General features: G+C 42.9%; 1 protein-coding gene across 1 annotated transcript in view; it reads right to left on the reverse strand.

Annotated features, from left to right (window-relative positions):
• agbl1 (AGBL carboxypeptidase 1) overlaps positions 1-25,011 on the reverse strand; it is a 149,092-nt gene that overhangs the window by 108,912 nt on the left and 15,169 nt on the right. Inside the window, exons 3-5 of the mRNA XM_031868067.1 lie at positions 23,892-24,023; positions 22,450-22,543; positions 16,133-16,170 (exon numbers count right to left, since the gene is read on the reverse strand). Of these exons, the coding sequence (XP_031723927.1) occupies positions 16,133-16,170; positions 22,450-22,543; positions 23,892-24,023 (264 nt within the window). The remainder of the gene's footprint in view (positions 1-16,132; positions 16,171-22,449; positions 22,544-23,891; positions 24,024-25,011) is intronic.

Consider the following 25,011-nt stretch of genomic DNA (forward strand, 5'->3'; position numbering starts at 1 on the left):
AAACTATGTAAACCTACGTTGGAAGTATATTTTGACAAAAAAAAAAAAACACCTAATGCATGTAATGTGTGGAAGTAGTGAACTCAAACATGTCAGTTCATTTTTGTCAGAACTGGTATGAGTTTTCCAAACAGAAAATGTGCAAGCATGGTGACAAAGTAATGGTAAAGGGTAAAGACATGGTCGCTGTCCAGAGTGTTCATTTTTACCAGCGGATTAGACTTCTGCTGGATGACAACTGACGGCTAATTGTTGTATAATTATCTTGTCTTATCTTATTTGTGCCACTAATTTCCTTCCCCTCTACAAGTTGTCATTATGTGGTAAAGTCATTGAGATCATTTAATCAGAAAACAACAGTTTCAATTAGATTTAATATATCATACAACTAAAAATGTAATTATTTCTTTATTCATTATTTATCCTCCCTGGCCCTGACAATGGAAACTATGACACATCACACATCATGATGGTTAGCCCCCTGCTTATGAAGGGAGGACCGGAGCTGTTTTGATTGGCTGTGATCTGGGGTACTGGAGTCTCTACCAGCATGCATTGGGCAGGAGGAAGGATTCACCTGGAGAGGTCATCAGTCTATCTCAACGCTAATGCACTAAATCATCACTGTAGCGTCACACCATTATACACTGAACGCTATAACATGCCCCTGAACAGTGATGTGAAAAAAATGAACAACCTGTATAGTTGCTGACTACAAATCTGATTTTATTAACAAAAGAAGAGGTTTAAACATGGACCGAAAGGTAACTCATTCATTGGACAGTTCTGGTGATGTGATCTGGCATTATCCATGCTGGATGGATTGGTGGCTGAGGCCTTTGATTCCGAGGCACCCTTAAGCGTCTGTATGAGATACACTGCGGGCTTTCAACTAACTCCAACGTAAACCCATCCACGACAATAAGACACGGGCAGGGTGGACAGGACTTAACCAAGGAGACCGCTGTCCCTGAAACCAAGTTAACATTGACTCATTTTACCTTTGTTTTGTTGCGTAACTGAACTTACACCAGTTATGTGACAAACATGCTTATTTTTCATAAACCTAACCAAGTACTTTTGCTGCGTAAGTAAACCTAAAAACTAAGTAAACCTACATTGGAAGAGACTGTATGCATGTAACTGTTGACGGCTGCGCAGGTCAGGATATGAAAACACAGACAACCCAAACCTCTGCTGCCCCTCGACAGCAGAGCGAGCTGCTGGAAGCAGGAAACGCTGGCTACCCATATATGGTGAGCCCCCACCTTTCTGCTTTCATACTCAGCAGAGCGCGTCCCCGCTTCCGCGGCCACGGGCTAGAGGCAGGCACCTCCTACTTCCGCTTTCAGCGGAGGACAGGATATAAGCAGTGATATTTCGCTCTGTCTTCGGTTCAACTTTTGCTCTCTTGCATAAGCTTTGGACTCCACACTGCAATAGGTTTTCCTATTGCAGTGTGTTTCACCCCTCTATACACTTCTCTAGAGGTTTACCTCCGGTAGGAAGTATCTTAATTTCAACATAATACTGTGAAGGAATTCCTTTGCTAGGTATTCTAACACGACTCTCTAGAGGTATTTTTCCTCCGGTAGGAGTCTAAACTATCCTATATGCTGAAATTCACGGTAAACGCATTTAAACAGCACAGATCGGGAGCGAGAGAAGGACTTTGAAAGTTAGCGGAAACATTAACGTGAGACAACATCCGGTTTCTTCAGACGAACATCCGGTTTTCAGAATAAGATGCCAACAAAGAATGAAATATACTCACATTAAGTATAAAACATGCTACCTGCATCTCGTGAACCAAATGTTATTTCTTTATTTGATTTGACATATATATATATATATATATATATATATATATCACTAAATAGTGCAAGTTAGATATTATTGTAATGTTCCGGACCTTTGCCTGAGGACATTTTCTCAATCTGGACCTTTTGGAATTTTAATTGAATACCCCTGCTCTAGAGGTTTACCTCCGGTAGGAGTCTAAACTATCCATTTATTTCACACATAGTATCGCCAGTTTCGCCGATTGTAATGTGATTTATTAATCTTTGTATCATAAAATAAAACCAACAACCTCTGTAATACGAGGTTGGAAATCCACATTAGAGGAGAGTCCTGTTTTAAAAGTACTTTTAAGTGCTTGGTCCACGGCATAACAAGGCGCAGAACGCTCCGGGTGGCCCTACTCACTGACGTCCCTGCAGAGAGTGACTCGGAGACTTCAGACTAAAAGACATAACAAGTAAGTGATCACAGGTTGCTAAAACAGCATGGACAGGTCGCATCCCGCTACATAACGAGCCGAAACTGTATGTTTCCTGTGAACACAGATTATACTGAACATACATTACACATAAAACGAGTGGGAACTCTACGTTTCCTGTGAGCACAGAAGTTTATTTGGAAAAGACACTTCGCATGTGACAAGGGGAAATCATGTTCCCTGTTAGAACAGAAGTTTATTTTGAAAAGACAGTATCAATGCAACAGGCGGAAACTGACAGGCCGTCCTGTCACATCCAAAACTAACAGAGGGGAACCTAGAACGTCATAGTTTGACGTGTAGGGCAACGTATTTGACGAGTTTGGAGAAAAGCCAATTTAATCACTGGGAAACACATTCAAACACTCACATAGGACATACATATTTGCTGTATAGGAGCTAAAGAAAAGGTGAAGAATTTATCAGCACTTATATCTATTGCACCAAACATTGATGAACTGGAAATTCAGAACACATTCAAATTGTTTCAAAAGTCTGACAGTTGAAACCCTTATCTGTAAGTCCCAAAACCACCAGGAAGGCTTTTGTTGTGGGCTTATTTCGTAGGTGAGGATAACCTCGACAAATAAAGCTGTGCTGAAATACGTCTGAAAAAAGGTCTTCATTTGCACCTTTAAAAGACAGAGACAAACACTGCGTGGGTGAGATGCCAAACACAAACTAAGTGTTGTTCGATTAAATATGCTCCCAGAACAGTTCGAGATCAGGAAGAGAAACTGCATCCAGAATACATTGTTCGCCAGGACCGAAAAATACTTCAAATCTACAAATGCGACTTGATATTAGCGTAATTGTTGCCTTTATGTTCACTCCAAACATTGAATTATAGATCAAAGTAAAACTCTGAGAGCCGGTTCATTTCGATGTTCTAGTTTATGAGCGAACGCGTTGCCCTTGATGTTCTGTGCAAATTGGCACTTTGACATGAAGCGCAGCACAATATTGCATAAATCATGAAAAAAGCTTGGAGCCCTCCGAATCTCTCTCACTGCCTCTGGAGTAGTGACTCTCTAAACCTGTCGCCGCACACAAAATGTGTCCGTGAGCTTCTGACAAGAGGATTAGAGAGGCAAACTGTGTACACAACAAGTTTAGACAAAAGAGAGAGGGAAGAGTAAAGCATCAATGTTTGCTGACTTTATTTCCAGAGATCATCTGAGTTCATCTGCAGTCCAACAGGTTCACAAACGGGCCGGATGCTGCTTTGTTTCTCTGTAGTCCTGCTCTGCTGCTGTAAGATTGGATATAATCAATTAAGGACTTTATGTGCTTTATGGAGAAAAATCGTCCGATATCCTGTAATTTCACAGCTTCCAACTGTCTGTTGTGAAAAAAAAGACAATAACCCCCTACTACTTATAGGAAAAGTTGACTTCTTTTTGGCCTAGCCATGAAACATGTATGGATTACCAAATACAGTATGCTTCCTGGCCACGGTTTGTTTTCCACCGGTAGTCCGGTAGATGAAGAGGACGGACACCAAAAATAAAGGATATGCCGTGGCAACCCAAACCAAAGAAATATAATAACAAACTTTTCGCTTTGTTCAATGAACAAGTAACTTGACCTATTTAAACTATTTCGGCTCTTGGCATCCTTAAGCTGCATGCCCTGTGCACAGCTGGTACTAACAAGACAATAGCACCATCAAAGGGGGCCAATTTATTAACAATTTATTGCCACGGATGGCCACATGGGGCAGTAGTACCAACCACAGTCTAACTTGTCCTTTTTGGCTCATACAAGTAGTATAAAGAGCCAGAAAGTCCATGTAGGGAGGAGGTCGGGGCAAATGGATTGGTCGAATAAACACAGGACTTTCACCCAGGAGTCCTGTGTATGTCCTGTGTCAGCCAGCACTGACTCATTTTAAGTTACATAAGTACGTTAACTAACATACTTACAAACTGAAGCTATGTAACAAACATTTGTTTGAACACAAAGCATGTTTTCTTTCCTAAAACCGAACCAAGTAGTTTTTTTTGCCTAAAACCTAAAGTAATGCCAAGGGGTCCCCGACCAAGCATTCATACGTGACGAGTTGGGAATGAGAACAGGGTTGGCGCAGAACAAGGGAGCCAAAGAGTCAGGGGGCTCTAAGCCAGGGCTTCTTTTTCAAGGTCCTACAGTGTGTAACATTAAATATGCATGAAGATATGTGGACCAATCAAAGAAAAGTTTAAAAAGGATCCTTTAGTATATTTTATTGGGAGTTTAAAAAAATGCATTCATGCCAAGAAATATCCAAATCTAAAGTGTGAAGGAATTTTTTTCTTTTGATCCCATGAAGATAACCCGGTTGCACTTAAGAAACTCTCTAGCAGCTCAGCTCAGACTTTTAGCTGCTCTCCTGATGAGATCAAAATTGCCAGTGCTCCTCATTCTTTCCAACATGTCCATGCTGTTTGTTGCGATGAACATCGCAGCCTTTAGAGGCCCGCTTACCAACGTCATGCTCCAGTCTTGCTAATGAAATATAAATTTCGTAAAATATCACTTTCTTTTCTATCTTTGTTCCATGAGAAAGACTTTGCGCAGGACAGAAAGCGGCGGCCACTGTCACCTCAGAAGATAACAACCGAGAGCTCTTCACAGCTCCACGGACTCAGACACACACACACCGCTCAAAATCAAAGAGCCTCTGCGGACTGGAGGTGAGAGCATGTTTAAACATGCTGTGGGGGGGGGGGGCGGGGGCAGAGAGAGAGAGGTTTGGGGGTGCAAGTGTGGCGTATGATGTATGTGAAACCAAAAGAGATGTATACTGCGAGAGGTCCATTCAGAATGACAAACATGCTAAGTGTGTAAAAATTAAAAAACACAGATTCAAGCATGCACACTTGCACACACGTACATGATGAGATCCATCAGGTGCTCGGCCTGTAAATGCCACACGACTGGAGACAAAGCGCAAAAGTGACCCCTGCAGGAACAACTAAAGCAGTACAGTACGGGTCCCAGAACCATCCATTTTTTTCATTTAGCACCATGAGAGGAGAGGGGAGGGCGACAAGGAGGAGAGGATATGGAGGAGAGAGAAAAGGATTCGGAGGACAGGAGAGGTTTTTGGATTTCAACATTCTTTTATTGAACACTGTCACATCATCACTTAAGCCCAAAAAACAACAAAATCTGTCATCCAAACACTGAAACGTGTTTCTCCGTTCAGATGCCTACAATCCCCTCTCCTTTTTAAAAGCTCAAACAACGCTGGCAGCCTAGACACTGAGCAAATAAATGTATCAGGGTCTCAGTCTGAGGACAGAAAATACACTTCTGTTTGTAAGTATTGCCCCGTGTGCAACTGGAGGTCCGCTGTCCGCTTTTTAAAGGGCAGCTTGTACAGGAGAGGAGAGGTTTTGGTTTCCAAATTTACTTTATTGATCGAGGAGACACCAGATCACTGTCACATCATCAATTAAAAAAACACAATAAATAAATAAAAACAATTCATTCAAGCACAGAAAAACACCAACATATCATAAATGAACAATCAGCTTTGCCTCCCCCATGGAGCATAAAACCCCCCCAATAGCCCAAATGCGGCTGAAGGCCGTCACATTGTCCATCATTTGGAAATATATGGATTCTACCCTCAGTCGAGCCTTCAGCAGTCCCTCCAGAACTAGTACCAGCTCCACACTGCCGGCACTCTGAGCCCGGTACTTGTGTGTTAACCAAATAGCCAACTTAGCAGTACCGGACAAAAAGTTCACCAAAGTGAGTACCGTTTTCCTCTAAACAGAGTATTTCGGACCAAAGATGAACTAAACCAAAAAAAAAAAACCTCCCCAAGACCCTGAAACCACCTTTTTAAAAGTTCAAACAGTGCTGACAGCCGAGGACACTAAACAAACTGAGAACAGAATAAACATCCCTGCCCCAGCTCAGGATCAAGGTGCACTCTGTATATGTTCGTAGCTATTGCCCCGTGTACAACCCTCCACTGGAGGTCCGCTGTCCATTTTTCAACGGGCAGCTTGTACAGAGACCGCCAGCTGCCTTTCGGGGAAAACTCTGGACCAAAGAACTCTCTCCACCTTGACTCCTTCATCCCTGCCAAAAAGCGTAAGTTCACAACCTTGACGCAGGTTCGGTAGACGGCTTTTTTGCCCACTTGTCCAGGTGCAGGGTTGTGAAAGTGAGCAGCTGACTTCCTCCTTCCTGCCACTCTCCCACAGGGGGTGATGGACAGAGAGGGGAAGCAGTACTCAAAGCCGTCATACCATTGGTCACACAGAGTTTGGTTAGCGGCAAACTCTCTGGGGTATGGACAGGGCGGCACAGATTTCCTCCACCACTCTGTTGATCAGCCAGGACTGAGGTGATGCTTCTCTCTCAGGGCGTCCATCGCCGTCATCCTCAACAGATGGCCCAGTTTGGTGCAGCCAGCTTCTCTGAGACTCACTTGCAGGCTGGCAGATTGTAGAGTTTGAGTCTGTATAAAGTTGTTAAAGAACAAAGGTTCCTCAAACAACCACATTCCAGGAACCACATTTGTGGTGCATGTGGTCTTGAAGATTTTCCACACCTGCAGTACAGAGCTGTAGAAAAGTGTCCAGTAGGGTCCAAAGTCTCTGGTTGCAGGAGGAACAGCTGCTTGTCATAGCCCAACCTCCTTGCTCTCCTCAGCAGCAGTCGAGCTGTGTCAAGCCAGCTTGGGCCACAGTTGTAGACCAGTGTTTGAGCTGTCCGGAGTCGGAAAGAGGCAATTTTGGACTGGATGTCAAACAGTCCATGCCCCCCTTCATCAACAGGCAGGTACAGAACTGCTGCCCGGACCCAGTGCTTACCAGACCAGAAAAAGTCTACGATGGATCTCTGGATGTCCTCTATCAGGCCTCTCAGTGGCATCAGAGCAGAGTTTGTGCCAAAGAGACGAGGCGACTAAGTTATTGGGAACCAGAACTCTTCCCCTATATGACAACTGGGGTAGCAACCATTTCTATTTAGACAACCGAGCGCATATTTTCTCCTTCACTCCCTCCCATTTCTTTGCTTGAAAGCCCTCGGTGGCCAAAAAACCCTCCCAGGACTTTCAGCCCCTCTTTCCCCCACTCAAGTCCACCAGGCAGACTGGGTGCTGCCCGGTCCGTCCACTGTCCCACTAACAAGGCTTCAGTCTTGGCCCAGTTCACCCGTGCAGATGAGGGCTTTTTTAATACAATGACAAGATATCCTGTAAACATTGAACGTCCTTCTGACTAGAGACAAAAACACATACTGTACATCCTCTGCATAAGCAGATACAATAGGAGGACGATTAAGACTGGAGGACCCTGGCAGTGAGAGACCGCTGAGTCGACCTCTCAACCTGCACAGCAAGGGCTCAATAGCTAAGCTATATAATTGACCTGAAATAGGACAACCCTGTCTTATCCCTCGCTGTACAGGGATTGGTCGACTCAGCCCTGCTCCTGTCTTCACCAAACATTGAGCACCACTCTACAATAAACCAACCCAAGCCAGAAAACCATCACCAAAAACAAAAGTCCTAAGTGCAGAAAACTGCTAAGAGTGATCCACCCTGTCAAAGGCTTTCTCCTGATCCAATGACACAATAGAAGGTTTACATTATTTTTCCTGCACAAATCAAAGTGTCTCTCATGAGGAAAATGTTGTCCATAATTGTCCTGTCAGGTACACAATAGATTTGGTCTGAATGTACAACTAAGTCCAGGTTGTCCTTGAGTCTATTTGATAAGGCTCTGGAAAGTACCTTATAGTCAGTACAGAGGAGGGCAACCAGCCTCCAGTTCCTGAGTAATGCCAGGTCTCCTTTCTTTGGCAGCAGGGAAAGCCTCGCTTGCTGACAGGAGACAGAAAGAGATCCTGTTCTGAAAGACTCCAACAGAACACTATGTAAATCATGTCCAAGTGTATTCCAGAAGCGTTTGTAAAAGTCAGCGGAGAGACCATCAATCCCTGGTGCCCATCCTGATGCCATCTATTTGACAGCAACTGTCAAATCCTCCAGAGTCAGCCCACAATCCAGAGCAGCTTTCTCCTCCGGGCTGAGCTGAGGAAGCCCCTCCAAGAGCTCCTGCCGACACTCCATGCTGCAATGCTCTGCCCCAAAGAGGTCAGCATAGAACTCCATGGCATGGTTCCTCATCTCGCCTGGACTGGTGGTCACCCTGCCTCCTGGAAGCCTAAGGCAGGTCATCTGCTTCCTCTGTGCCACCAATCTCTACAGGTTGAAGAAGAAAGAGCTTGGGGCGTCCATGTCCTTCAGCTGGAGGAAGTGAGACCTGTCGAGAGCTCCCTTCACCCTCTCCTGCAGGAAGGAGCTAAACTCAACCTCTTCTCCTGGAGCAGTTGACCCGTAGAAGGATCTTGGTCTCGGTGTAGCCCCTCCTCAATATCCCTGATGTTGGCCTCCAGCTCCTGCCGGAGACTGCTGCCTTGATCTTAGCAGTGGAATGGGAGGTGTACTGCTGGAAAAAAACAAAAGCTTTTCCAACCTCCCACTACAGCTTCAGAGAAGTAAAATAATGTTCTGCTTTTCCACATATGCCAAAAATGCTCAAAGCTCTGGCAGGAAAAACTGTCCTGCAGAGCTTGTTATTGAAGAACTTGACCCTTTCATCTGGCAAAATGATCAACTCTATGGTGATAATATGGTGGTCACTGAAGCCAACTGGACTGATGCTACTGTGGAGCAATCTGGAGCTGAGACCCTGTGAAATGTATATCCTGTCTAATCTGGCTGCACTCACCCTGTTATTGTTGACCCTCACCCATGTGTACCATATGGATTGTGAATGTTTGGTTCTCCATGCGTCTAGCACACACGTGTCAAACTCAAGGCCCGCGGGCCGAATTCGGCCCGCCACGTCATTTTATGTGGCCCGCGAATCCACCAGCAAAAAAAAAAAAGTTACGAATTTTTTTTATTTTGGAAAAGAAATTTAAAGTTAGACTTGGAAATAAAAGTATCCCCATGGTCGAAATTATGAGATAGACAGTTGAAATTCTGAGATAGCATGTTGTCTGTGTACCGACATTAAAACTATCACAACAGGTGGACAGGAGAGGGAACAGCCCGTAAAGCGGTTTTCCAACAAGTGATTGAGTTGAAAAAGATCGACAAATAATCCCAAAATGTCCACGAATTGATGCAGAGGGAAGAAAATGTAATTTAAGATGGGAAAGCGAATACATGTTTGTGCTTCAAGGAGAAAAATGGGTCTGTCTTCTGTGTTATGATGCGTGTCGGTGAAGAAGGATACAATTCACGTCGGCATTTTGACACCAAACACGGAGCTAAATTTAGCCTCCAAGAAAAACATAAAATTGTCCAAGAATTAAAAGCAGACTGCAATCACAGCAGAATATATTTACAAAAGCTACAGCCCAGTGCATGCTAAAGGTATGTGAGCAGGTGAGCTCCGATCAGATACAGACTTTTACAAATGTCAGTTTGTGAAGAAACACCATCGCAGATTGAGTTCAGGAACTAGCAGCAATCTAACAACACAGCTAGCTAAGAGACGAGCAGGTACTCGTCTTCTTCATTAGCTGTTGATGAAAGCACAGACAACACGGACACAGAGCATCTATCCATGTTTATAAGACCTGATCTCAGTGAGGAGCTCTTGGATGTAGCTGCCATGCGCGGGACGACGACGGGGACATTAGTGATGCAGAGGTGACAAAAATAGCTTTGAACAAAGTCAATATAATAACTTGTGTTTGATATTTGTCTGTTATTTTCTTTAAAAGTTTGATCTTTGATAGATTAATGTGGGTTTCCTAACCCTAAATTAAAATGATTTATTATTTATTTATAATAACAGAAATGTGCTTAAATATCATTTTACATTTATATAACTGCATATACAATATTTTTACACTTGAATAAACAATAATCAAATGCAGAGAGAGTTATTTAACAATATGTTAGGGAGTAGTTACAGTTATACAGTCTTACAGTTACAACCGGCCCTTTGAGGGAAACCATGATGCTGATGTGGCCCAGAGTGAAAATGAGTTTGACACCCCTGGTCTAGCAGGTCCAGATGTGTGATGACACTGTTCAGGCTGTGAGATGATTGTGGATGGGGTTCCTCACTGGTCCTGTCTACAGTAAAGTCCAAAGTGCAGTTAAAATCACCACCCATAACTAAATGTTCTTGATGATGGTTCCTTAGCTCTTTGTCCAGTATGTTGCAAAAACCCACTCTTTCAGTTCCCTGGTTTGGCGCATAAATATTGACAAAGCAGAAGATAGAGCTCTCAATTTCTGCCCTCACAATAAGCAGCTGACCCTTCACCACCTCAGTAGATGACAAGATGGTTGCATTAGCAGTTTTTCTGAACAGAACCGCGACCCCTACACTAATATTAGTGCCATGGCTGAGGGCACACGACCCATCCCACCATAAACCCCAATCTACCTCAACTGATGGAACCGTGTGTGTCTCCGGCAGAAACAACACATTGACCCTTTTTTGGATAGAGACTTCCGATATTAAAGCCCTTTTTTGATGATCTCTCCCACCGTTAATGACCCTATTTTGAGGCTTTGAATTGAGGGGTCAGAGAAGAGAAACAGACCAAATATATCAAGGAAAAACCACTGAGGTACATGATCATTTTACTTTTTAGTCTTTTTAACAATTTTACCTTTTTGTGCTTTTCGAAGAAGAGTGATATGATTTTTTAGGCGGAAACGCTTTCTCTCATCCAAAAGGTCAAAGCCGGCCAGTTTTTTAAGTATATCAACTGATTTGATGAATTTAGTGGTGTCACTGAAATAATTACTTACTTTAAATGCTTGATCTAGAAATTAGTTTATTTATTCTAATGAGTATAGATCGGTGTTTCTACTGGAGGTTCCACTAACAGATGCTGTGTCTGACTCAGTGTGGCTTGGCGTGGTTGGGCTCAGCTGCAGCGGGGTAGGAGTGAGGGGAGTGGTTCAGGGAACGGTGCTGGTAAGAGGCGTAATCAGCCTCAGCTGTAATCAGTCTCTGATTGTATATATCTCCTATAAAAACGGCAGTAGGGACGGAGGCGCGAGGCAAGACACAGGCTGGCCGGAGCGAGAGACAGCCCCCACGAAATCGCCCACGGCTGGGGATGCTCGAACGCACGGCGGCAGAGCGCACGGCCGAGACCAGCTTGAACTGTGGCAAAATAAAATACATTGAGAGACGCTATATGAGTGTGCTGGCGTCATTGTGCCTAGGAAACCCACCGTGGTAACAGGAACGTGTTACAGTGTCATAATACATGTCTTCTCCACATGACACCTGATGATTAGAAACACTGTTCCTCATTTCTGCCTCTAACACTTGTGGAGGCTGCTTCCTCCACATTTTCTGCTGGCTGGGGTTGTACTTCAGATTCTACAGTCTGAGAGCTGCTGTTCTCTGCAGCAACAGAAGCATGCTGCTCCTCAGCTTGGCTTTGCTCTTTCTCATCCTTGTTCTTGTCCCGGCCGAAGGGCCGCCAGCCGCGGCTGTGGCTGCGGGCCCGGCCCCAGGTTCGTCAGCCGCAGGCGGGGTGCCCATGTCAGCAGAGCCGGACTGCTTTCTATGCGGACAGGCAAAGCGTTTGTGAGCCACATCTCCACACTCAAAATGTTTGAGCTGTCTTGAGCTGGTATACACCATGTAGGAGCCGTCACCGTGCTTCACTCTGAAGGACACCTCCAGTCTTTGAGTCGGTGAGTCCAGAAACATGAACACCTGCCACCTCAGGGACTCAACATGCTTCAGTTTGGGATCTTTACATCCCAAACTCCCTGTCTTTAATCCATTGGCAAATTTACCAAACCTCCGGAGCTATTTCTCTAACAACTCGTTAGGGATAAACGGCGTAATCCGCATGGAAGGAGCTGACAGCGGGGAGACCTGCACAAATGCGTCCCTGTTAAACACTCCGCTCTCGATCAGCTGAGAGACACGAGGCCCTTCTTTCAAGAACACAACCACTGCTTTGTTCATTCTTGATGCAAAGGAGAGTTTATCGTGTCCTACCTGCTCACTCGACACACAACTCAGTAAAACAGTTAAAGAGACTTACCTGATCATGCACATACTGTAAACAGATGATGAAACGCAGTAGACAACCCAAAGATCAGGGACAGAAACCAATTCAAACTCAACGCCACTCATAGATCCACCATCACACACTCATGCTCACAGGAAATGGAAAGCTGGAAAAAGGACAGGGGAGAGAGGAGAGAGGGAAAGGGGTGGAAGAGAAAAGAGGATACGAAAGGGATGGAGGTAGAGAAGAAGAGAGGAGAGGACAGAGGGAAAGAGGAGAGGACATAAGGGGAAAAGAGGAAAGAGGAGATTTACAGAAGGGTAAAAAGAGGATAGAGGGAAAGAAGAGAGGACAGAAGGGGAGAGAGGGAAAGAGGATACAAAAGATATGGAGGGAGAAGAGAGGATAGGATAGAAGAAAAGAGGACAGGTGAGAGGGAAAGAGGAGAGGAAATAAGAGAGGGAAAAAGGAGAGAAAAGAAGAGAGGGAAAGAGGTGAAGAGAAGAGAGGGAAAGGGGAGAGGAGAGAAAAGAGGATATAAAAGGGATGGAGGGAGAGGAGAGGAGAAAGGAAAAGAGCGGAGGAGAGAGGGAAAGGGAAGAGAAGAGGATAAGAGGAAAGTAGTTGGAAAAATGCTTCAGTTTAACAGGATGGAGATCAAACAGCCCTGAGACAGCGATTGTGTAGAGATTCTGGGTCACTCTGATCCTCAAGTCTTTTGACGATTGGTCAAATGTGTGAGAATGAAAACAAACAAAACAATTTGCCGTGAAATTTAGAAAGTGTCTCTTCCTCTTACGGTTGTCTCCTGCTGTGGAGAATCCCGTCTCAAATGGCACAGACAGACAAATGTAGGCATCTCAGCTCCGATGAGGCGTTATTGCAGTGGAAGAGATGTTGTTCTCGAAACCTGTATTTTACACCAATTGTGGTGAACAATCTAAAAAATGCTTTTACACAGTCAGACTTCAGTCCCTGAACCCCGCTTAATAACGCCAAAACTCCCTGACACTTATTTCTGTCTAATTCCCCCAGTTTTCCGGTTAACTCACCACTTCCTCCATGACCACAGCATTAATTCAATCAGTACAACAATAGAGTCATGTCAAACTCACCACTCTGCTGCACTCAAGTTTCCCCCTCTATTAATTTATCATGTCAGCTATATTCTTGTAGAGGTAGAGTTTTTTTTTACCCAGCCTTTATTAGGAACTGGCCATCATTTGTTCCTGCCAGCTATACAAGGTTTGACTTGAATATGTGCTTTTCTCAGGCGGCAACCTCCGGTTCTGCCGAGTAAAGCCAATGCAGAAGACTCTTAAACCTGCATTCTCTCTAATGACCATCAGGGGACAACTCCTCTGGTTGTATAGAAGTCTATGAGAAAATGACTCTACTTCTCTCTTGATTTATTATCTCAGTAAACATGAGTTTATGGTCTCAATCTCTAGTTTCAGGTCTTCTTCAATACAGCATGATGTTCATTTAGTACATTATGGTCCATTTAGAGTCAAACAGACCATAAAGCAGGGGATGCTTTAGGGAGGGGCTTACTGTGACTGACAGGTCGCTGCTGCTACCAGACACACGTACGACGTCTCTACATCAATCCTCCGCATTCAAAATACGGTAACTTCCGTTCATTGGCTGCAAAACAAACAACATGGCTACGGTCGTAATCCAAGATGGAGACAGTGAAATCGCAGAACTCGAGGCTTCAAAGCGGCAGTCCACAAACCAATGGGTAACATCACAATGACTACGTCCACTTCTAACATAGTCTATGGCTTTTCTTGACCATTATATATCAGGGCTGCAGCTGCACAGGGGCCCATAGGACAACAGGTTTTTTTGCAGCTTTGTTATTCAAGCTGGGCCCTCTTGCGCACCTTCTGGGTCACTATTCAACAATAATGCTGAATGTGATGGCAACTTGTTGCTGTTGGACTGAAACCTTGCACGTCAAAAAACTTAACTTTTCAGGAAATTTAAAAAAACTGCCCCCTCAAGGTTGTTATTGTGTCTTCATATAAATGGTCAGAAACTTAAATGCTATCATTAATATTTTACCAAAATCTTTCTCAAATTAAATTTGAAGGTTTTTGACCAATGTTGATCGATGTTTTGTCATTGATTAGAACTGCAGCTCAGTCATATCGCCAGCTCGCTACGCTAGTCTGTTCAGCAAACAATTCAATCTATGATCACAATGTTAACATCAGAGCTACATTTAGGTAGACACTGCGTAGTTGTGGGTGCTGTGAAGCTCAAGCTCGGAGTCGCGAGGCACCTTCCCCCCATTCCGACCTAGAGCCTGCGATTGTGGCTTGTCATAAATGGGCTCGGTGAGGGCCAGCCAGCCTCAGAATGAGATCTCACGACGGGGATCTTGCCACACCGAGCGGCCACCCCTGACCCGCCAAAATAAATCCCACCCAGTTTTGGTTAATTATGAAACCGTGTGGAACACTGCCTTGGAGTGGCTGTGTGTGCACACGAGCGTGTGCTTAATTTTGGGGGTGAGGGCCCAAGGCAAAAAATTGGCGGTGCCATTGGTGTGTGTTACCCAATGAGCGGGTTGTCACATTACAGTATTTGACACGTATTTTGTGGGCACCAAAAAAGGAAAATTACTGTTTTCCATTTTTTTCATATTGAAGTGGGTAAATCATGAAATAGAATCCTGAAAAACAGTAGAGTAGGCTGAGCAGTGTCTTGATAAGGAGAGACCAACATCCCAAGTTTAAGTTCACATATTGTTTTAGATTTTACCAGCTTTATTATAGTATCTTACTGTAATATATATATATATATATATATATATATATATATATATCTCTATCTATCTATATCTATATCTCTATCTATATCTCTATCTATCTATATCTCTATCTATATCTCTATCTATCTATATCTCTAGATATATCTCTAGATATCTATATCTCTAGATATAGATATCTCTAGATATAGATATCTCTAGATATAGATATCTAGATATAGATATATATATATACACTGGCAACCACGACGCATTTGGCTGAAGTCACCTAATAAACGTGGTCACTCTTTAAACTGAAACACCTGTTGCTCTGAAACCGTTGTAATACTGAATGCCCTGTTGGAATATCCATTCCGAAAACCGAACATAATTCAATGTTTAATGCTTATAAAACTTGTCTCAATAGCTGGGGAAAAAACACACTGCTTCCGTTGCCAACATGCGCATAAAATTTTTGATGATGTCGGCTATAAAAGGGTCCATGCTTTGGTTTATGACCAACTACCTGTGGAACTAATGACATTCCCATTAGCCTCAGCTGGACTTTAGCTAATTAGCAAATGTTAGCATGCTGACAACTTAAACTCAGATGGTGATCATGGTTAACGTTATATCTGCTTAACATCAGCATGTCAGCATTGTCAGTATGAGAATGTAGGCATGCTGACTCTGGCCTGTCTATGAACCCTTACTCTGGTTTTCTGCTACAGTACTTTCTAAAACCTGCACACAGCTCTTGTAAATGTCATTCCTTTTTTCCTCCGCTAGACCCGGCAGTTTATGTTGGCTATTATGGAGACAACATACCTCCTTACTTGTTGAGTTGTACAGAGAGGAAAATGCTTCTCATAATCAAGTGAGATGTCACACTATAGCATGAGCAGCTATCCATGTAGTAAGAGAAATAGATCATTAAACAAGAAAAATTGGCCTCAGAAACAGAGACACCCGGTGAAAGGGTGTGAGTCGTGTTGTATAGTGACGATGATGATGATGTACACCCAGTATGATGGAAACCATCAGCTGGTGAATGATGAAGGAAACAAACTTACTTGTGCACAGCAGAGCAGCAAAGGCATCAATGGCTGCCCTGGAAAATAAACAGAGGGGGGCAGTTGGCCTTTCAGACATATATATTAACACACACATCAATATGCAAATTGTACATAATACACTAGTGTGCAAATGAGTGGGATGAATAACAAAAAACACACGGACACAGGCATAGTGGGTCTGATGTGTGTATTTGTTCTAGCTCGTTTGGGAGTTGCATGCAACATCACAGTATATTCTTGGATTTAATAAAATAGAAAAATTATGAAAAACTCCAGAAAAATCAATAACGTAAAAAACTTTACGTGACATATTTTAGAATAGTACTTGGTGTGATTATGGATGTGCTTTAAAAACTCTATCCGTGGTCAAAGACATGTCAAAGTCTAGTTTCCGCGTGTATACTTTATACCACAGTGTTTTACCTGGAACGAAAATTGAAATCTACTCAAGAGGTCTTTTTTTATAATGCGAAGTTGTGTTGATTGTTTCATGAGTCATAGTCATGATCATTTGGCAGTACCTCAACACATCCTGAAGTTTTTCAGTACAGAAGCAGGTCAGGTTTAACTGTAAGAAGGTAAATGCTTCTTTGGTCCCTCTACAGCAGGGGTCACTAATAGACGGACCCGCTGTATCTGGACCCTTGACTTATAACAGAGAATTATGACATTTTCAAGGAGCGCTTCTATTTTAACCAGCGCAGCTTTTCTAGCCTTTACGGCACTCGTTCAGCGGTCCAGGAAGCACAACGCTATGCGCTGTAAACCATCTCATGTGACGCTACTCGTATTCCGATAAGCGTCGCCCTCGACTCGAGTACAATATTCACACTCATGGGAGAGAGGGGAGGGAGACCCGACAGTCGGGAAAAGTATTTGAGTCTGAGAAGTTATTGACACGCTCGAAAAAGAGAAAAGTGGACAGCTTAACCAGAGCCTTTAACCAAGAATGGACAGACTTTTAAATGTTTAATATTCCCACAACCAGTTTAAAACCAGTATGTCTCATATGTTCAGAGACCGTGACGATTATTAAAAGCAGCAATGTGAAGAGTCACTACGAGACAAGAAACAACTCCTTTGAACAAACGTACTCACTCACATCTGAAATGAAGTCACAGAAAATAAACCTAAGAGCCAAATATGATCAGAATGCTAACACATTAGTTCACTGTCCAATGATGTTAACAGAGAGAATGGAGCTGAAACAAGTGGTTTAATAACCACAGATAAAGTCCATGCTCACAATTTTCTCTTATTAGAAGATGAGAAAAATAAAATATTGTTTTTTTGGTTGACATCACTTCACACCTGAATGAACTGAATTAAAGCTGCAGGATAATTCAGTTGAATTCATTTCTCTAAAATTAAGTACTTTATTTGAAGAGCCCAATTTTTCAAAAATTTTGTAATTTATAGTTTTTTTTTATCCAGCCCTTGTTTGAGAGAAGAACATTTATTAAGACTGCACGTGTGTGTGTGTGTGTGTGTGTGTGTGTGTGTGTGTGTGTGTGTGTGTGTGTGTGTGTGTGTGTGTGTGTGTGTGTGTGTGTGTGTGTGAATACAGAGATGAAGAATGTGACACTGTCCAATGTAGTGTTGCTAGCAAGGTGTCACTAACAGGGCGTCCAAAGTGTGACAAGAGGCCACGATCTCTGGGCCACAAGCGCTATGTTTACTGAGGATGGGAAACACTACACATCTTCAAAGGCCCCAGCACACAGCTGTGTTACTGTTACCATTGGTGCACATGTTACAGCTATGGAAGGGATCAATACAAATGAATAGTCCTCCAAATCTCAGAAATATTAAAAATCAACAACAATCAACACAGTGCAAATGAAATGGCTGTTTAAAGAACAACCACTACCAAAGGTGACCTTGCAGGAGTTATAACTCCCAAATGAAATACCCTTTGGTATGTTGATCTTTTTTGACCTCATTCCACATAGACATAATCACAACATTGATTTAAATTTAGTCGCTAAGATGTGATTTAATAAAATATAGATTGTTATTACAAATCTGTAACCCATGTGGAAGAACTACAGAGTCTCACGGCAGTTCATGAAATAGTCACGAAATGCAAATCTATTGGTTTCTTGATGGGAAAAGATGTAAAGAACAGTAATTAATTTTATCTTTGCGTTGTTCTGAGGCAAATTTGTGATTTTGGGCTATATAAATGAAATTTTATTGAATTATAATCCTCCCTGCTCCTGACGTTAGGTTTTTTATATTTTGTTACTCGCCTCTCTTTTCGCTACAAACACTTAACACAGGGCATCTGGTCCTTGTGCATGAATGGATGTTACAATACTAAAGCCACTGTGATGTCCATATCAAATCAAATAAACATAACATAACATTCATCCATGGAAAAACAGTAAAAACTAAAAATGTCTAGCCTAGATACACTTGACTATCCCATAGATGTTGTTTCAGAATAATGGGCAGCGCTTTTTGTTTTTAGGGTGTGTGTGTGTGTGTAGACATGGCACTGTCTGAAGTAATGAAACGGAGCATCAGACACGGCTTCTCAGCCCACTTGATGTTAGTGGTTGGAAGTAAAAGAATCTGCCTTAATTCCATTTCCAATCCATTCCATGAATTAAACGATTTCATGCTGAATGCAGACATGTTTGAACACGGTGTTGCATTGTGGCGTATTTCGCTTCATGGAGGTCACAACAGCTGCCGGGGCCTAAACAGACTGGCTTCTACTCACCGTGGTCGATGGGTCAACAGAATTTGTTATGGAAAATAATATTTGTAGACCACACCTGAATGTGGTTTACTTTAGCGTTTAAAACGTTTTATGGTTGTAGATATGTTCTACTGCATTTTGCCCTGTGTTGTAAATAATAAGTCAACAAAAGGAAAGGCAACTAGGGAAGTTTGAGTCATGAGTAATGATACATTATTGGTAGTATATTATGAGTCAGTACAAGTGACATTAAGAATTTGAGTATCCTCCATTTAAAAACTACTCATATCAAAACCTGTCAAAGTAAAATACTTCTTAGTAGTCAACAGTAGCTCAAACCTGCAACAATTTAAAAGAGGATAGTAAAGAGTGCTGCGGTGCCCAGCAGTCTAACCGAGGGGACTGGGGGATTAAGTGCTGTTGACAGTTGAGAATAGATGGACAGATTTAGTTGTACAGCTGACTGACTGACTTTTACTGCTTTAAAAGTGTACACCGCAGCCATCCGGCATGTCTAACGGTTGCCATATCGTAGCAATAATTGGATAAATCACTGTGACAGACATGTCTAACTGCCTCTTACTCTTTGGGGGAAATAGCAAATCTCCTGCCTCGTTGCTCCACTTACATCGCAGAAGTTCACAGCTGCCAATTCTAACAAATTATCCAAAGTATCAGGCGGCTTTGAAATCTGGAATCCCAGAGTCTTCTAATTGTGTCACGACAATTAACAGCTGGCTTCTGCATGAAAATGATACAGAAGACTCACCCTGACGGCTATAAATTTGTGTCAGAGCATCCGATTCCCTCACACCACCGGGGAGTTTCATGTTCACCAGTGGCTGATCAGGGGCTGGTATGCCTGGGATGAAGCCAGGCAGAGAGAGGCCGGTACTCCAAGTGCTCTTGGCATGCCGCACTGGGTATCCTTGAGCCAAATGCCATCAGTTCTGACAGAGACAGATGGTAAGGAGACATACAAGCTAAGAAGAGAAGGACGGTAGCTTAAGTAAGAGCTGGAGTCTACTCACAAGTTCCGGGGAAATGATGATGTGTTGAGACCAAGAATATGTTAATACAATGATGATGTTTCCCTGTAAACTGTAATACTGCCATGCAGTTTGTGCATGGAGATGGTGCGCATTTCACATATCTGGCTCTAATGAACCAGACAGTTACTGGGAGTTCCATAGTGCCTAATTCCCATCACGCCAAAAGTCTGCAGCTCCACAAGCGGCCTCTGTGATGCAGTCTAGAAACATGTTATGTTTTTCAGGTTGTCCGTCCATCCGGTCCTTTCTTGGTAACGCAATATTTCAAGAACACCTTGAGGGAGTTTCTTCCAATATGCACAAACATCCTGCCTGTACTCAAGGATAAACCTATTTGATTTTATTCACTGTGAACCTCACGTCCATACCATTCTTGTGATATCTCTGGAATGCCTTGGGTGAATTTCTTTGGAATAAATTTGGCACAAACATCCACTTTGGCGAGCTGACGAACTGATTTTGTATTCAGTGGTCAAAGATCACTGTGACCTCAAGTCTCATGATCGCCTTGAGGAAATGTCCTCACATTTGGCACAGATGAACTGATTAGAATTTAGTGGTCAAAGTTCAAGGCCATTGTGACCTCACGAAAAAATATTCTTGGCCATAACTCAAGAATGAATGTGCTAATTATGACAATTTCACATGTTTAGTGTCTAATTGGATAAAGTGGAGACAGTTTAGACAGACTTAAACTGTAACTTGGCTGTTTTGCGAAGGCATACAACCCTTAGATGGTAATTCTAGTTATTCGTTGATCTTTATATGTAAAAAAAAAAGCATTACAGTGGACATTTTGATTGATTTTGTCTGCACTAGATGTCAGACCTTGCCAAAAAACATCCTGTGGGCATCACCAGTATCCACAGCAATGGAAATACAGTGATTAGGTCTTGTTGGGACACAACACTGGTCTGACAGCGTCCTAGAAGAAAGCCAAGGGGGTCAGCCAAAATCATTAGGACAATAGTAGAGAAACTGCTGTACTATTTAAAGAAATGTGTGTGTTGTGAATTTTTACGAAAATGACGAAATGAAGGTGTGGCGGCGGGGCGTGTTCGGGCTCAGCTGCAGAGGGGACAGAGTGGAGGAGTGGTTCAGGGAACAGTGCCGGGAGAGGCTTAATTGGGCGCAGCTGAAACCCATCTAAATTGTGTGTCTCTCTCTCTGACATAAAAACACTAGTAGTGACGGAGGCGGAGGAAGGCGAGGCAAGAGACACAGACTAGCCGTGGGCAGAGAAATCGGTAGACCTGGGGAGAACCCACACGGCGTGTGCTCGGAGGAAGGCAGCAGAGCGTACGATCCAGTCCAGCCTCTGTAATTAAGACTGAATAACTAAATAAAGAGTGGTTGAGAAACACTAATTGTGCTGGCGTACTTGTGCTCTCAGGACCCACAGGGGTAGCAAGAGTTTGTTACAGAAGGCGACGTAGATACATGATATATCTATGTATCTATGTATGTTAGATGACCCTGGCTGTGTTTACAAAAAAATCATCAAATTTGTGGAATTGAAAAAGATATCTTCAGATTAAAATTAAAAATCATACTGGATTTCTACACGCCAACATTTGGATCTGAGACCATTCAAAATAAATGAAAGGGAAAGAAGGTGAAGAGGTCATTAGTTACAATTTACTTTGTTTGTTCTTGTTGGCCAGTAAGATCCAAATTCAAGCTCCAGAAAAAAACTTGTAAATAAACTTCTCATTGAAACCACAAGTCATTGAATGTCAGTGGCCCCATCTTTGTGGTGTGGATGTGGGTTCTGAAGGAAGGATTTTATTTCATGCTGTGGGTCAGCCAGGGGCCATAACCCCCGTCGACTGTCACTCATTTACACAGTAGCTGACACTTGCAAGCTAATGCTGGTAGGCTAGCTTGGAGGTGATGACTAAGTGATAATTTTGTACTGTACTGTTGTCAACCTCCCGACACCCAAACTTTTGTTTGGTATTTTTAATTTTCCCTTGCTATTTTTTTACTGTATAATACAATAATGTCACCAGTGTGTAACAAAGTATAACTGTTCATTTCAATGCCTGAAACAAAGTTGCAAACAATTTAATTGTTCAACATTTCATGACTCTGTATAAATGATCCTTGCTCCATACTCCAAACTTGGCGTGTCTCAAATCTGAATAAAGTTTGAAAATATATTCCCAATGTCCTCAAACAAGAACTTCCTAATTAGCAGGTACTATTGTAAAAACAATTGTTAAATGTATATGCCATATTAAACTACAAACGCCCACCATCTTGTTTTTACACTGATAAGTGTATTGTGCTTTTGTTACATATAGATGGCATGAATAATGATTCCACAGACAACAAGTCTAAATTAAGCAAAATTGAGCATAAGGTGGTGCAAACCCAAAATGTATTATCCGCATATGACGACAGCGCAGGGGGTATCTGTCTTTCAGTCAGTAGTGTCTAGGGACTGTTTGTGACCACTTTCTCCAGTTTCTCCTGTCCTGGCATAAGTCACCAAGAGATACGGGCATGTCAGGGTATCACTGTCAAACACAAAAAGCACTGGGTATACATACTTGATGGCGTGCAGATGTTTGGTGGTATACTGGGGGATGAGGTGATAGATGACATCCAGTCCATGGTTTGCTCCTATTAGGTTTGCTGTAGAAACTGAAAGGAAAAGGTGTGACAAACTGAAAACATGACGGCGAAAAGTAAAAGTAGTAGTGTAGTGCTTATTGTTTTAATCAATCAAAATGAATGAGTTTTGAATCATTTAATGATAAAGAAGCGCAAAATGTAGCTACAAAGAAAAAAGGCCTCCTGGTTGCAAGTCCTGTGTTTGTTTGAGCTGCCCACCGACCATAAGCAGTCTCTCTCACATTTTACACCACATCCCTTGTTTAGAGCGTCGCATTTTCATGCTGATGTGTTTACATTGCAGTCAGTTCAGACTACAAGGTAGACAAATGATACGCGAAAAGCAATCTTATCGCAAAATGACTTACAAATTGTCATGTCATTCATACGCCAACTGGTGAGAGCGGGCTGTGATATCAAAGAATGAACCACCTATGCACTTGTGCTATTTGCACCTGCTCTTCAGACAAACTGTGCTTCCAGGCTGCTGAGCCTGTTTGATAAATGACACGACACGTCTTCTTAGAAGAGGAGCAGAGGAGCTGTGAATAATGTTACTGGGTAGAAAAGAGTGAAAGGTCAACGCTACTAGACAGAATTCATGCCAGAGTTATGGGTTACTACTGGAGTCCCGGAAGTGAGAACAGTCTGACAATAAAAAACATTAAAACAAATGATGATTCAAAAAACATTTTCATTTTTACCACGTTTCTTATAAAGTAATGATAATGTATAAGAAGATTCAAAGCACACACGGCTGAAAATGACTGCAGCATTGATTGTTGATATATCCAGTTTGTGTGTTTGGTTTGTTGCTACTTCACTGACATCTAGTGGGTGAACACTGCTCACACTGTATTGACTCTGAGTGCTCATATAAGCAACAAGGATAATAGTAAATGTTGTAAGGGGAAATAAATAGTTGATACAAAAATGTGGGAAGTGGGAAGTACTGAGACAGTGAAAAATAAACGGGGGAGGAATGTTTGCAGAGTGAAAGTGAACCATAAATCATTTCAGTGAGAGCCCTGTGTGTGTGGGGGCGTGTGTGTGTTATTGTACTTGCTACATCGAGAGGACCAGAACAAGTTATTAACTACAGAGTGATGACATTTTTGGAAATGAGGACATTTTGGCCAATCCTAACTCCTTCAAAGGCATTTCGAAGGTAGTTAAACTTGGGAATAGGTCAGGTTTAGGGGATAGGGAATGCATTGTGTGGTTGAGGGTCCTCACAAAGATAGAAGTACAGATATGAGTGTGTGTTTATATTCCTAACTTTGGCTACCTTTGTGGATATATTTCAGATCAAAGGCTTGTCCAGTTGTGGACGAGAGCTGTGTCCCCATTTGGGAAAAAGTTATGCGTGCGTGTCTACCTGATGAAGAGAAGACTTGGATCACCCAGAGACAGGCTGCGGCCCTCCTGGCATGTTTGACATTGTGTCTGAGCAGATTCAGAGTCAGCAGCGCAGCTCCAGCGTCCTCTGCCTTCACACCTATACGGCGATCTGCAGAAGAAACACAAACATTGAATGTATTCATGAATGTGTAGACAGAGCAACGTCAAGATGAACAGCATAGAATCAGCTGAGCAATGTAGTTTAGGAGCTCAATATTGATTATTCTTTGACTCATTGATCCAGCTCACCTGTGTGTGGTTCTTTTTGCCTACACACTATTGACGGCTGCGCCGGTCAGGATATGAAAACACTGACAACCCAAACACAGTCAGCCCCAACCTTTGCTGCTCCTCCACCGCAGAGCGAGCTGCTGGAAGCAGGAAACGCTGACTACCCATATATGGTGAGCCCCCACCTTTCTGCTTTCATACTCAGCAGAGCGCGTCCCCGCTTCCGCGGCCACGGGCTAGAGGCAGGCACCTCCTACTTCCGCTTTCAGCGGAGGACAGGATATAAGCAGTGATATTTCGCTCTGTCTTCGGTTCAACTTTTGCTCTCTTGCATAAGCTTTGGACTCCACACTGCAATAGGTTTTCCTATTGCAGTGTGTTTCACCCCTCTATACACTTCTCTAGAGGTTTACCTCCGGTAGGAAGTATCTTAATTTCAACATAATACTGTGAAGGAATTCCTTTGCTAGGTATTCTAACACGACTCTCTAGAGGTTTACCTCCGGTAGAAGTCTAAACTATCCATTTATTTCACACAACATTGTATCGCCGCCATTGTATCGCCGATTGTAATGTGATTTCTTTAAACTGAAATAATCTCTGTTTTCACACAAAACGATTCTCTAGAGCAGGGGTCGCCAATTGGCGGACCGCGGCCCGGATCCGGACCCAGACGCAGTTGTATCCGAACCCAGGACCTAAAACCCATTTTATTTTGACAGAGCGATTCTATTTTAACCGGCGCAGCTTTTTCAGCCTTTACGGCACTTGTTCAGCGGTGCAGGAAACACACCAACCAAGGGTACATCCCAAGTCTCTTAATTGTCATTTCCTCGCTCCTCGATCCTCCTCGGAGCCATGACCGA

The sequence above is a fragment of the Anarrhichthys ocellatus genome, unplaced genomic scaffold (assembly GCF_004355925.1).
Source record: "Anarrhichthys ocellatus isolate YVR2014 unplaced genomic scaffold, GSC_Weel_1.0 scaffold41, whole genome shotgun sequence".
Lineage (NCBI taxonomy): Eukaryota > Metazoa > Chordata > Actinopteri > Perciformes > Anarhichadidae > Anarrhichthys > Anarrhichthys ocellatus.